Source organism: Cetorhinus maximus, chromosome 10, assembly GCF_964194155.1.
Source record: "Cetorhinus maximus chromosome 10, sCetMax3.hap1.1, whole genome shotgun sequence".
Classification (NCBI taxonomy): domain Eukaryota; kingdom Metazoa; phylum Chordata; class Chondrichthyes; order Lamniformes; family Cetorhinidae; genus Cetorhinus; species Cetorhinus maximus.
Genome location: NC_135888.1, coordinates 99,391,997 through 99,407,057, shown reverse-complemented (window position 1 = coordinate 99,407,057; position 15,061 = coordinate 99,391,997). Strand labels below are relative to the sequence as shown.

The 15,061-nt window shown below is 41.2% G+C and overlaps 1 protein-coding gene across 2 annotated transcripts in view; it reads right to left on the bottom strand.

Annotated features, from left to right (window-relative positions):
- LOC144685874 (protein FAM13B-like) overlaps nt 1-15,061 on the bottom strand; it is a 176,334-nt gene that overhangs the window by 50,266 nt on the left and 111,007 nt on the right. The window contains exon 12 of one of the 2 annotated variants that reach the window (XM_078550870.1): nt 4,084-4,149. The exons of the other annotated variant lie outside the window; for it this stretch is intronic. Within the exon in view, the coding sequence (XP_078406996.1) occupies nt 4,084-4,149 (66 nt within the window). The remainder of the gene's footprint in view (nt 1-4,083; nt 4,150-15,061) is intronic. 2 annotated transcript variants of the gene reach the window in all.

The window sequence follows — 15,061 nt, the reverse complement described above, 5'->3', positions numbered from 1 at the left end:
GGTAACTGAAGGCACAGTCACTCAACTATCAAGCAATTAAAAATTGGGGATGCTCAAGAGACCAGAATAAGATTGACAGGAGCACAGAAACAGAATAAACAGATAGCGCTGGGACTGTGGAGCAAGACCTGACCTGAATATACTACAATCCTTCAGGACTGTGTTATTTCAATACAGACTGTCCTTCAGATCCCAGTCCAGACTTGCCCAGAGACTTTAGCACATAATTAAGGTTGACACTTCAGAACAATGCTCAGGGACTGCTACACTGTCAGAGGTCTCATCTTTTGGTGGAGATGTTAAACCAAGGTCTCATCTATCCTCTTAGGTGGAAATAAAATAAATTGGAAAATGTTAGAATTTATTATTAGGGACAGGGTAGCAGGACACTTAGAAAATCAGACTCAGCACAGATCTATGAAAGGGAGATTGCATTTGACAAATCTGATTGAGTTTCTTGAGATTGCAACTGGCAGGGTTGATAAATGCAAACTAGCGAATGAAGTGTATTTGGATTTTCTAAAAGCATTTGGTAAGGTGTCACACAAGAGTTAATTACACAAAATTATGATTCATGGGATTGGTGATAACATATTAGCATGGGCTGAGGATTGGATGATGGACAGAAAACAGAATAGTAATAATGGCTCTTTATTGGGTTGACAGGCTATAGATAGTGCTGCAAGAATCACGGCTTGGGCCTCAACAACTTGCAATGACTTAGATGAGGGAGCCAAACGTACTGTTTCCAAATTTGTGAAGCAAACAAAGCTACAAGGGAAAGTAAGCTGAGAGGAGGACTCAGGCTGCAAAGAAGCATAGACAGGTTGTGCGAGTGGGCAAGAATGTGGTATGCGGAATATAATGGAGAAATATGAAGCTGTCCACTTCAGTAGGAAGAATAGAAAAGCAGAGGTTTTTTTCCAGAAAGGAGAGAGACTGGGATATGTTAGTGTTCAGTGGTATTGGTGCCGTTGTACACAAAATCACAAAGTTAACAGTAGGCAATTGGGAAAGCAAATGGTATGTTAGCCTTTATTACAAAGGGGTTGATGTATAACAGCAAAAAACACTTATTACAATTATCTTTAAGGCCTTAGTGAGACCATACCTTGAATACAGTTTTGGGCTCCTTACCCAAGGAAGGATATACTTGCCTCAGGTGAACCTTTGTTGCACTCCCTCCAAGGCTGATGCCCGAGATGGAGGATTATCCTATGAGAAGAGACTGAGCAGGCTCGGCCTACAGCCCCCATACCTTATGAGAATTTTCTATGTTTCAGTGAGATCACTTTCATTCTTGCGAGTCTTGACAGAACATTTCCCTAGTTGGGGAGTCCAGAACTACAGTTCATAGTCTCAAAATAAGGTGGTCAGGCATTTAAAACTGAGATGAAGGGAAATTTCCTCACTCCAAGGATTGTGAATCTTTTGGAATTCGCTATCCCAGAGAGTTGTGGATGCTCAATTGACGAGTATATTCAAGAGAGGTATTGACAGATTTTTGGAAACTAAGTGAATCAAGGGATATGGGAATAGGGTGGGAAAGTGAGGCATAAGATCATCCATGATCTTACTTGAACGTCAAAGCATGCTCAAAGGGCAAAATGGCCTATTTCTGCTCCTATTTCTTATATTGTTAAAACATCCTTTGGCACTTTTCAAAGAAGAGCAATGGGAGTTCTCCCATCGGCCTGGTCAATATTTATGCCTCCATCAATATCACCAACACAGCTGATTATTTATTCTATTGCTTATTGTGGGACCTTGCCACATGAAAATCAGTTGCTGCCTTTCCCTACTTTTCCCAGCAGTGATTACATTTCAAGAAATACTTAATTGGATATGTAGCATCTTGGAACATCATGAGGTTGTGAAAAGCACTGTGTAAATGCAAGTTCTTTATTTCTCCTTCCTTAGAAATCAGAGACAACCAAGCACAATAATTCAAGCATGGATTTAAATTCAGCAACAAGAGTACGCCAGGACTAAAGTCAGTGGGAAGTTTCCACTTAAATTTGCAGGTGGGGAAGAAACCAAAAACAAAGGTTTTGAACAAATAAAATGCGACAGAGTGAAGGTGGGTATGCTTCAAGGCGTAGAGGACTGTATTTTAATATTTCTCTGAGCCTTCTATCTATAGTTTGTTCTCCATACAGTTTTGATGCATTCTGAATGTATAGCAACTTAGCTTTTCAAACTAAGTGAAGTATAACATGAATATGTTCACAACTAATTTTGGTAAAAATCCAATAATTCTAATTTTCAAGTTGTGAAGCAAAAACATCAGCTGTGCCAATATCCCCCATTTCATTTTTTTTTACAAAAATTAAATCTTCCGAGACAAAGTGATACCCACTTTTGACATTAGCTTGATGAAAATCTTAATTCACCCGTATGAAAATTTATGAACACAGAATCATTAAATGATGTTCAGACAGATGACAAAGAGAAGCACAAAAAATAATTTTCTCCACTGAGATTAACCCTTCAACTGCTGACCGGTTTAGAGAAATGACACCACCCTGAGCTGGTCAGTTTTTCCAAGTTCAGTTAAAATACTGCAGTAAAGTTACTCCAATGTCAAGTGTATAAATGGCCATAAAGAATATTATACTTTCAATTCTGTATGTCATTATTATCCCTCTATTTGATTTTTCCATTCTCCTTTTGTTTACAAAGTTTCTTCTACCCACTGACAGTGACATGCTTTGACACATGAAAACAAAAGTTTGTCAACAAGCAAAATTATCAATGGAGGACTAAGAGGTTAAAAAAACTATACAAAAAGAGAGTTAGGTTTAGTTTTGATTGCAGACTGTCTTTTTGTTATCTTTCACTTCTCACAATATTCTCCTCAGAGCAGACATTAGCAATTATGATTCAATCATGTGAATGATTAAAATACATACATTCTGCACAGAGGGCATCCATTTATTTGTGTGCACCATTCTAAAAGTCAAAATCCTGACCTTAAAACTTCAGGGAACTGATAGTCAAATCAAAGTAAAACACGATTAAATTGTATTGAATTTAATCTGAAAATTAGTGTACGCAGACCAATTATGAGAGATATACTGAATACTTATAATTTACGCCAATTCAAAATGCTAACATTAACCCTTTGAGGACTGAATATTTTGCAGTTTTCAATTCAAAAATCATGCAGTGTGATCATTTGCATCAATATTAAATCCTGAAAATCCCAAGTCCTAAAAGCAAACCAACTTAAAAACTGACAGATTAGTTTACTCTTTCTGGTCTTTAGCTCTTCAACATCTACCATCCAGGAATATTTTCCTTCCTCTGTTCAAAACATTGACTCCTTAATAAGAGTACTGTTCCATGGGGGCCAGTCATCATTCAGTACTTCATCCACATGGTCCTTCGCACGAATAAGGCTAGTTAAGCTCTTTAACCGTGGCTCAGCACAACTGAGTCAGATCTTGCCCTCAAGCAACATCACTTTCACTAGGTTCAATGGATAGTAATCAGATCTGTGAACCTTTCTATAAGCCAGAGATACTGAGGCCAATTTTAGCACCCTATTGTTAATGTGACCAGCATCAGATCCAGCACGTTCTCAATTTTATGGATCTATTATTCATTACCTTCATAAGCTGAGCAATCACCAAAACAGAATCATTGGTTTCTATGTGCAGATCCACTGCCACAATTATTAAAAGATGCAGATGCTAGACATAAATCAAAAAAATGTACAGAAGCAAAATCAAAATAATCAAGCCTTTTTCATAAAATGCTAAACAATTTTAATCCAACTGTAGTACAATGTAATTGGCTACTCCAAGCAGTGTATAATTTTAGAAATGTTAAAATATTGATTCAACGTTGGTAAAGATCCCAAACAGCTTCAATTGTGATACTTCCACAATGAATTACTTAGCTCACCAGTTTTCAAAGGGTTAAAAATTAGTTTTCACTTAGGTTCCATATCCCATGATTTTTTTTATATAAAGAAGCCAAATCAGTAAGATTTCCTTTTGCATGTAACCTGAAGCTTTTATTCTTGAAATTTCAAAATGCTGGCTGACGTAATGCAGATCGATGGCAAAGCATACTTACCATCCCCATCTCTTTGAAGATGCATTGTTTTGAAATCAATGAAGGGAAAAGTGATTGTACATGGCGCTAATAGAATGAAAAAATGGCAAAAATACCAGTGTGAGCAGCAAGCAGTCACAGACACCCCATAAACACAAAAGTAAAACAGAAAATACAATCAAAACTAATTCACTACCAGAATCAAAAACAGCATTTGCTTTTATGGTAAACAAGTAACAAAAATTAAAATACTGAAAAGAGCCATAGCAGTTTTATGGAGATCTATATATGAAACTAATTTAACATGATTCATTCCAGGCTGATTCGGATTTGCATTTGCTTTACTTTGCTCAGATGACATCCATTCTCTTGCACAATGGATCACATGAACATAAAAGACTGCATTATTGGTAATTATTTTTCCCTTTTGGAAAGGCACAAGGCCCTCCAAAATTATTTTCCACTTTTTCCCCTGGAAATGCACTTTCTACGTAAAGTGCAGGTGTCCGACTCAGAGAATTTTTCCAATGTTGCTTGAACTGGTTGCTAATTATTCCATGCTATTTGAGGAATAACTAACCCCACATCCCTAAATCAGAACATTAGGATCTCTTCAGACTAGTATCAAAAATAAGCGGGGGAATATTAGCATCTATACTACCACTTTACTAAGTCACTCAGTGAAGCACAAGTGCAGGGTGGTACTCTGTTGCATCAATAAACTCTTAAAAAAAATAATGAAGGGTGAGCATGTATAATCAAATTCTGAATAAACATACAACTTGTAAAATAATTTTTATGAATATCTGAGTTTGTTCGTGGCTAGTTTTCATGGCTTACTTACAACTATAACAACATATATGTTTAACGAAGTAAAACATTCCAAAGCATTTCACAGGAGTATTAGAGAACAAAGTTTGACTCCGAACATCATGAATTATCCGGACAGGTGAGCAGAAGCTTGGTCAATAGGGCAGCTGTCAGGAGCATTTTCAAGGAGGAAAGAGTAGTACCCTCAGAGAGAAGTTTAGTTGGGAGGCCGGGAAGGTTGGGGAGGTGAGCAGTAAGAGATCATCGAATTCTACAGCTTAGGGCCAAGGCAGAGCAACAGAAATTGGGGATGCACAACAAGAGGAGCACAGACATCTCTAAGGGCTATAAGAGGTTAGAGATAGGGAAGGGTGAGCCCATGCAGAGAATAGAAAACAAGGGTGACAATTTTTAAATTGAGGCATTGCCAAACCAGGAGTCATCACAAGGGTGATGGGTAGGTGAAACCTGGTGCATGAGGACATGGGTTGCAGAATTTTGGATGACCTCAAATTTACAAATGGATAAAAGGTGAGAGGCCGACCAGGAGAGCACAAACTGTCGAGACTAGAGGTAACAAAGGCATGGATAAGGGTTTCAGCTGCAAATGAGCCAAGACGGGATGGAGATGGATGATGTTGTAGAGGTCTAAGTTGTGAACCAGCCTGGTTCAGCCACAGTACTTGGGGAGAGAAATGGAATTGGTGGCAAGGGAATGGAGCTTGCGATAGGAATCACCCAAGTCAATGGCTTGTCTTCTCAGTATTTAGAAGGGAAGAATTTCTGCTCATCCAAAACTGGATGCCAGAAAAGCACTATGACAAATCAGAGGTAGTGGAGGTTTTGGTGAGGTAAAGCTGAATGTCACTGATGTACAGGTGGAACCTGATGCCTTGCTTTAGAACAATGTCACTAAGGGGTAGAATGTAGATGAGAGGTGGGGGGTGGGCTGGCCAAGAACAGATAGGATTGTTGGGTGAATCCAGAGGCAACAGTGCAAGAGGAGTAGACATTCTACGTTATTCACTGGCTACAACTAGAGAGATAGGAATGGAACCAGGCAAGGGCAGTCCCACCCAGCTGGACAACAGAGAGGTGCTGGAGGAGAATGATGTGGTCAAAGGCCACAGATAGTCAAGAAGGTTGACGTTTACGGTGGGCATAGACACACAAGATGTCATTTGTGGCTTTGATAATTTTGGGGCAGAAACCTGACCGGAAGGGTTCAAACATGGACTCCTGGAAAAGATTAGCATAGATTTGGGAAGCAACAACACATTCAAGGATTTTGGGGGAAGAAAAGGAGATTTGAGAGAAGAGCAATATAAAGAGTAAGGTTCTAGATCAACTTTTATTAGAGTAATTCTGCAAGAAAGCTTTTAATGCCTTATGACGACAATTTACAAAAAAAGCTGCCTTTTGTTTATGAGCTCCCTCTTTACTGGGTATCTTGTCTTCTGATCCTAAGAAACAGTGTAAAGCTTAAATTAAATTAATCATGGATGAAGATATATCACCATACCCAATAATGTTTAAAAACAAAGGGGCCAAAAACAAATCTTAGTTATAAAATCAAAAAAAACTTGGTCAGAACACACGTGTTATTAGAGTAAATTTTAAACGTCTATGTTCTCATTGCAGCAGAACTACAAGTTTGTTCAATACAACAAGCTTTTCCCTTTTCTACCAGAAATATAAAGGCAAATACATTTTTTTTAATTTAAAATTTTTTTCTTAAACAGTCCTGAGGTGGTGGCGTAGTGGTATTGTCATTAGACTAGTAATCCAGTGGCCCAGGGTAATGCTCTGGGGACCTGGGTTCGAATCCCACCACAGCAGATGGGGAATTTGAAACCAATAAAAGTCTGGAATTAAAAGTCTAACGATGACCATGAAACCATTGCCGATTGCCGTAAAAATCCATCTGGTTCACTAATATCCCTTAGGGAAGGAAGTCTGCTGTCCTTACCTGGTCTGGCCTATATGCGATTCCAGATCCACGATAATGTAGCTGACTCTTAAATACCCTCTGAAATGGCCTCACAAGCCACTTAGTTGCTCAAGGGCAAATAGGGATGTACAATAAATGCTGGCCTAGCCAGCGATACGTCTCATGCATGAATCACAAAAAACTCCTGACAGGAGATTGTAACTTTATTTTTTCCAATCTCATTCACATCAGTTGCAAATGTCTCCACAGTCAATAAGAAGCTGCTCAGCTCATACAAATTTGGGAACTGGTCAATGAGTGGCTCCATAGTAAATCACACCGAGTAGCATCCTTTTCTGCTCTGGATGATTTTCTATGGATCCATTCGCTGATGTGTCTTATTTCTTGCATTTGAGGAATAACTCCCTGCTGAGTGTGGAGAAAAAATAAATAATAAATAAAACATAATACTTGTCCTTTTTTGCAAAAATTGAGGAACAGTAGTAAACTGAAATCAAGGATTTAAATAATGCAATACTCTACATCTAAACTGAGTTTTAATAGTATTTTCAAAAGCAAATACTCAATGAAATTACCCACCCAGAACTAATCGGTTCAATTCATCCTGCTTCAACTTTGAATTTCTATGATTGGCCTTCCATCTCCTTTGATCACATTCAGCCAGCAGTTCAGTATTCAGACTTCAATCAACATTTCCCTGCCAGTAGTTGTAGCTATTCACCAATATTGCCTCTTACACCCTAAACTTTTATGCTTTAGTTCTGTTTCCTTGACGCATCAGAAAGTAATGTTACAGGATTAGTTTCTTTATCTCATCAAGTATCTAATGTACCTCAGTGGGATGTCCCCACTAGGACATCTCTTCCAGAATGAAGGGCACTAGCTTGTCTAAGCATTCCTCAAAACTTATCTGAGGGTTAGCCTCTAGGACCTTCTCAATAGTCAGAACATATAACAGTGCAGCCTATTAGAAGCATCATACAGCTTCAAAATAACTTATAGGGCTTGAAATGCACTCCAGTATTCTGTTTGTTTTATTGCTGTCTCCAACAAGTCAGCTGACAGGTGTAATAAAAACAGAAAATGCTGTAAAAACTCAGCAGATCTGACAGCATCTGTGGAGAGAGAAACCGAGTTAACGTTTCAAGTCCTTATGACTCTTCTTCAGGGCAACACTGTGCTTCTGCTTCAGAGCATGCTCTGAAGAGTCATACAGACTCAAAGTGAACTGTTTCTCTCTCCACAGATGCTGTCAGACCTGAAGTTTTCCAGCATTTTGTTTTTATTTCAGATTTCCAGCATCCACAGTATTTTGCATTTATCTTAGCTGATAGGTGTCGTTCTCTTCAAACTTTCCATGGCAACTTCTATACCACTGATGGGCATGCAACTTCAGTATTTTTTTCTTATCAGCTGCATAACCTGTTGAGCTCTTGCAGATCTTGGCAGGCCTTCTGAAGTAGTCAATGTCTAGGGCTAAAGTTTTGGATTTGTTCATTTAATGTTACAATCAGAGGGGTAAATTACAGGTAGAAATATAGGATTGTAATTTTATTTTTAATTCAGGGGTTGGACATCACTGGCAAAGTATTTATTGCCCATCCCTAAGTTCTCTTGAGATGATGGTGATGAGCACTCTGTAGTGAAGGTACTCCCTGAATGTTGTTAGGTAGGGTGTTCCAGGATTTTGACCTAAAGGAATGGCAACATAATGCCAAAATAGGTTGGCGTGTAATGGAGCTTAACAGTGTTCCATGCATCTGCTGCCCTTGTCCTTCTAGGTGATAGAGGTCGCAGTTTTGAGAGGTGTTGTTGAAGAAGCCTTGATAAGTTGCTGCAGTGAAACTTATAGATGGCACATACCACCAGTGCCCAGTGGTGGAGAGTGTGAATGTTTAAACTGGTGGATAGGGTGCCAATCAACTGGGGTGCTTTTCCTGGATGGAAGTGCACTAATCCAAAAAGTGGAAAATATTCCATTGCACTCCTGACTTGTGCCTTACAGGTAGTAGTAAGACTTTCAGGAGTCAGGCGGTGAGTGATTCGCCACAGAACACCCAGCCTCTAACTTGCTCTTATAACCTCAGTATTTATACTGATATAGCTGATCAATTTAAGTCTCTGGAAATGATAGCCCTCAGGATGTTGATGGTAATGCCACTGAACATCAAAGGAAGTGATTGGATCCTATCTTGATGGAGAATATCCTTGCTTGACACTTGGGCTAGTAAGTAGCAAGTAACATAAACCAAGTCTAAATGTTGCCCAAATCTTGCTGCACGTGGGCATGAACCAAATCATTATCTGAGGAGTTCCAAATGGAACTGAACACTAATCAGTGCATGCCCCCACTTCTGAGTTTATGATGAAGGGAAGGTCATTGATGAAGCAGCTGAAGATGGTTGGGCCTAGGACACAGTCCTGAGGAAATCTGGCAGTGATATCTTGGGGCTGAGATGACTGGCCTCTAACGACCATCTTCCTTTGTGCTATGTATGGATCCAGCCAGTGGGAAGTCAACACATCCGATTCTCACTGACTTCAATTTTACCTACAGCTCCTTGATACCACACTCAGACAAATATTGCACGGGTGGTAAGGCCAATCACACTCATTGGGAACTCAGCTCTTTTATCCATGTTTAGACCAAGGCTGTAATGAGGTCCGGAGCTGAGTGGTCCTGGTAGAACCTAAACTGAGCATTGGTGATCAAGTGTTGCTTGATAGCACTGTCAGAGACACCATTCATCACTTGGTTTTTTTTAAAAATTCATTCTTTCACGGGATGTGTGGGTTGCTGGCTGGGTCAGCATTTACTGTCCATCCTAAATTTCCCTTAATAAGGTGGTGGTGAGCTGCCTTGAACTGCTGCAGTCCATGTGCCACAGGTACAAACACAGTTAGGAAGAGAGCTCCATTATTTTGACCCTGCGACAAATGAAGGAACAGCAATACTGTTCCAAATCAGGATGGTGTGTAGCTTGGATGTAAACTTGCAGGTGCTGTCCCCATGCATCTGCTGCCTTTGTCCTTCGAGGTGATAGAAATCGCATGTTAGGAAGGTGCAGTCGAAGGAGCCTTAGTCAGTTGTTGCAATATATCTTGTAGATGGTACACAGAGTTGTCACTGTGCGTTGTAAGTGGAGGGAATGAATATTTAAGGTGGTGGATGAGTAGGCAATCAAGTAGGCTGCTTTGTCCTAGATGGTGTCGAGCTTCTGGAATATTCTTGTAGCTGAACTCACCAGGCAAGTGGGGAGTATTCCATCACACTCAGAACTTGTGCTTTGTAGATGGTAGACAGGCTTTGGGGAGTCAGGAGATGAGTTACCCGCCACAGATTTCCCAGCCTCTGGCCTGTTCTTGTAGCCACAGTATATATATGGCTGGTCCAGTTCAGTTGTTGGCTAATGGTAACCCCCAGGGTGTTGATGGTGGGGCATTCAGCAATGGTAATGCCACTGAAAGTCAAGCAGAGGTGGTTAGATTTTCTCTCTTGTTGGAGATGGACATTACCTCGCAATTGTGTGGCACGAATATTACTTGCCACTTGTCAGCCCAAGCCTGAATGTTTTTCAGCTCTTGTTGCATATGGACATAGACTGCTCCAGTATCTGAGGAGTCACCAATGGTGCTGAACATTTTTCAATCGTCAGCAAACATCCCTATTTCTGGCCTTACAATGGAGGGAAGGTCATTGATGGGGCAGCTGAAGATGGTCAGGCCGAAAGAATATCCGGCAGCAATGTCCTAGGGCTGAGATGATATGACCTCCAACAACCACAACTATCTTCCTCTGGGCTAGATATGACTCCAACCAATGGAGAGTTTTCATCCTAATTCCCATTGACTTCAGTTTTACTAAGGCTCCTTGATGCCACATTCGGTCAAGTGCAGCCTTGATGTCAAGGCCAGTAACTCTTACCTTACCTCTGGACTTCAGCTCTTTTGTCCATTTTTGGACCAAGGCTATAATGAGGTCAGGAGCTGACAGGCCCTTGCGGAACCCAAGCATGTTATTGCTGAGTAAATGTCGCTTGATAGCACTCTCGACGACATCTTCCATCACTTTGCTGAAGATCGAAGGCAGACTTATGAGGCAGTAATTTGCTAGGTTGGATTTGTCCCACTTTTTGTGGGCAGGACATATCTGGGCAATTTTCCACATTGTCAGGTACATGCCAGTGCTGTAGCTGTACTGGTACAGCTTGGCTAGGGGCATGGCTAGTTCTGGACAAGTCTTCAGCACTATTGCCAGAATGTTGTCAAGGCCCATAGGCTCTGCCGTATCCAGTGCCTTCAACAGTTTCTTGATGTCACACGGAGTGAATCAAATTAGCTGAAGACCAAGGAGGAGGCCGAGATGGATCATCCACTGGGCACTTCTGGCTGAAGATGGTTGCAAATGCTTCAGCCTGTTCTTTTAACACCGACTTGGGCTCCCCCATCATTGAGGATGGGGATTTTTGTGAAGCCGCCTCCTCCAGCAAGTAATTTAATTGCTCACCACCATTCACGACTGGATGTGGCAGGACTGCAGAGCTTAGATCTAAGCTGTTGGTTGTGGGACTGCTTAGCTCTGTCTATTACATGCTGCTTACACTGTTTAGCAGGCAAGTAGTCCTGTATTGTAGCTTCACCAGTTTGACACCTAATTTTTAGGTAAGTCTGGTGCTGCTCCTGGCATGCCCTCCTGCACTCCTCATTGAACCAGGATTGATCCCCCAGCTTGATGGTAATGATAGAGTGGGAGATACATCAGGAAAGGAGGTTAGATTGTAGTTGAATAAAATTCTGCTGTTGCCGTCCCATAGCGCCTCATGGATTCCTCATGCTGATGATTAAGAATAGAATGATGGGGGAGGTAATTGGCTAGAGTAAATTTGTCCTGCGTTTTGTGGACAGGACATACTCGGTCAATTTTTCACTTGATTAATTGAATACGAGTGTTGAAGCTGCACTGGAATAGATTGGCTAGAGGCACAGGTAGGTTTGAAGCACCAATCTTTAAATGCATCCCAGATGCAGTGCCAGTGTGCTCAGCTGTTTACTGACGTCACCTGGAGTGAATAAAATTGGCTGAAGGCTGACTTCTGTGATAATGGGGAACTTCAACAGGGGGCTGAGATAGATCTTCTGATTGCCACAGTAGCTCATGGATGTCCAGTTTTGAGCTGCTAGATTTGTTTAGAACCTATCCCATTTAGCATGCTGGTAGTGCCACACATCACAACATAGTGCCTTCAGTGTTAAGGCAGGACTCTGCCTCCATGAGAACAAAGAAGTTAATATGAGCTTAGGGGTGCAGGACAAGGCTAGAATACACGAGTGCTAACTAAGAGGTGCTGACAAAATAATTGGTAAAAACAGAGACAGTAGAGGTGAAGGATCAAGTGAAAATTGATCGGCAGGACGTAATGGAAAAACTGACTAAGTCGCCTGGTCCAGGCAGCTTTCGTGCCAAGTTGCTAAGAAAAATGGGGGTGGAACTAGTGGAAAGGCTTACAAATTTCTTTAAAATTAGCTGATGTATCAGAGGATTGGAAAGTGGCAAATGTGACAGCCTCATTCAAGAAAGGATGCAAGGACATTCCTCATACCCATCGCTAATATTAAATCAACTGGCCTATGACTAAGGTTATAGAAACAATAAATCAGGGCAAAAAAATTAATTTGGAGAAATTGGAGTTCACAGATGACACAAAAATTGGTGAGGAGGAAAGCCTTAGATTACAGGGCGATATAGATGGGCTGGTAAGATGGGCAGAGCAGTGGCAAATGGAATTTAATCCTGAGAAGTGTGAGATGATGAATTTTGGGAGGGCCAACACAGCAAGGGAATACACAATGTCTGCCTAGGATCCTAGAAAGTACAGAGGATCAGAGGGACCTTGGTGTACATGTCCATAGATCCCTGAAGGCAGCAGCACAGGTAGATAAGGTGGTTAAGAAGCCATATGGGATACTTGCCTTTATTAGCCGAGGCATAGAATATAAGAGCAGGGAGGTTACGTTGGAGCTGTATAAAACGCTAGTTAGGCCACAGCTGGAGTACTGTGTGCAGTTCTGGTCGCCACAATATAGGAAGGATGTGATTGCACTGGAGAGGATGCAGAGGAGATTCACCAGGATGTTGCCTGGGCTGAAATGTTTCAGCTATGAAGAGAGACTGGATAGGCTAGGGTTGTTTTCCTTCGAGCACAGGAGGCTGAGGGGGGAACCTGATAGAGATATACAAAATTATGAGTGGCATAGATAGGGTAGATAGGAAGAAACTTTTCCCCTTAGCGGAGGTGTCAATAACCAGGAGACATAGATTTCAAGTAAGGGGCAGGAGGTTTAGAGGGGAGTTGAGGAAAAACATTTTCACCCAGAGGGTGGTTGGAATCTGAACACACTGCTTGAGGGGGTGGTAGAGGCAGGAACGCTCACAATATTTAAGTAGTATTTAGATGAGCACTTGAAATACCATAGCATACAGGGCTATGGGCCAAGTGCTAGAAAATGGGGTTATAATAGATGAGATGCTTGATGGCCAGCACGGACACAATGGGCTGAAGGGCCTGTTTCTGTGCTGTATAACTCTCTGACTGTGGGTTAATTAAGGAGAGCCAGCACAGATTTTCAAAAGGCAGATAGTGTTTGACAAATCTAATTGAATTATTTGAAGAAGTTACAGAAGGTTGCTAAAATCCATACAGACAACATCCACTTGAAGCGTTTGACAAAGTGCCACATAAAAGGCTGGCTGAGAAATTTGAGGCTCATGGAATAGAGGGGTCAGTATCAGCTTGGAAAAAAAAACATTAGCTGAAGGGCAGAAAACAGTGGATTGCGATAGAAGGTTGTTTTTCAGACTGGGGAATGGTAGACAGCGGTGTTCCCCCAAAGGTTAGTGCTAGGACCATTGCTTTTTTTTTTAACTATATATAAAAGTGACTTGGATATTGGAATACAGAACAAAATTTCAAATTTTGCCAATGCTACTAAACTTATAGGTGTGTCAAACAGCAAAGATGATATCAATCGACTGCAACAGAACAGATAGGCTAGAATACAGGTATACACTTAATGACACAGTTCTGAAGAGTGTGCAGGGACAGAGGGACCTGGGAGTTCACGGCAGGACATATTGAGAGAGTAGTTAGCAAAGCACTTTGCACTTCATAAATAGAAGTATTGAGTACAAAAGCAGGGAAGTTATGCTGAACCTTTGTACTAGAATATTGCATCCAGTTTAGGTCACCACACTTTAGGAAGGATATGAGCATCCTTTGCAGCTAAGAAACAGCAAGGGGCAGCAAACTTTTGTAGGAGTTGTTTATAGGCTACCAAATAGTGGTGGGAATGTAGGGCACGGTATAAATCAGGAAATTAGATATGCATGTAACAAGGGTAATACAGAGAATAGGGATAAACGGATCATTCTCAGGTTGGCAGGCTGTGTCTAGCGGGTTACCGCAAGGATCAGTTTTTGGGCCCCAGCTATCCACAATCTATAATCAATGATTTGGATGTGGGGACCAAATGCAATATTTCCAAGTTTGTGTGAATGCCAGTCATGAAGAGGGTGCAAAGAGGCTTCAAGGGGATTTGGACAGGCTAAGTGAAGTGGGCAAGAAACATGGCAGATGGGCTATCATGTGGAAAAAAGTGAAGTTAACCACTTTGGTACAAAAAGCAAATGCGAAGTATTTCTTAAACAGGGAGAGATTGGGACGTGTTGATGTCTAAAAGGGTCTGAGTGATCTTGTTCATAAGTCACTGAAAGCTAACATGCAGGTTCAACAAGCAGTTAGGAAGGCAAATGGTATGTTAGCCTTTATTGCAAGTACAGGAGTGAGGAAGTCTTGCTGGCAGTTTTATAGAGCCTTGGTGAGACCACACTTGGAGTTGTGCGTGGAGTTTGGTTTCCTTACGCAAGGAAGGATTTACTTGCCATAGAGGGAGTGCAACAAGGGTTCACTAGACTAATGCTTGCGATGGCAGGATTTACCTATGAGGAAAGATTTAGGAGATTGGACCTGTATTCTCTAGAGTTTAGAAGAATGAGAGGTGATCACATTGAAACATACAAAATTCTTACAGGGCTCGACAGGGTAGATGCAAGAAGGATATTTGCCTGGTTTGGGGGGGGTCTAGAACCAGGGGACACAGTCTCAGAATAAGAGGTAGGTCATTTTAAGACTGAGATGCAGAGGAATTTCTTTAGTCAGAGGATGGTGAATCTTTGGAATC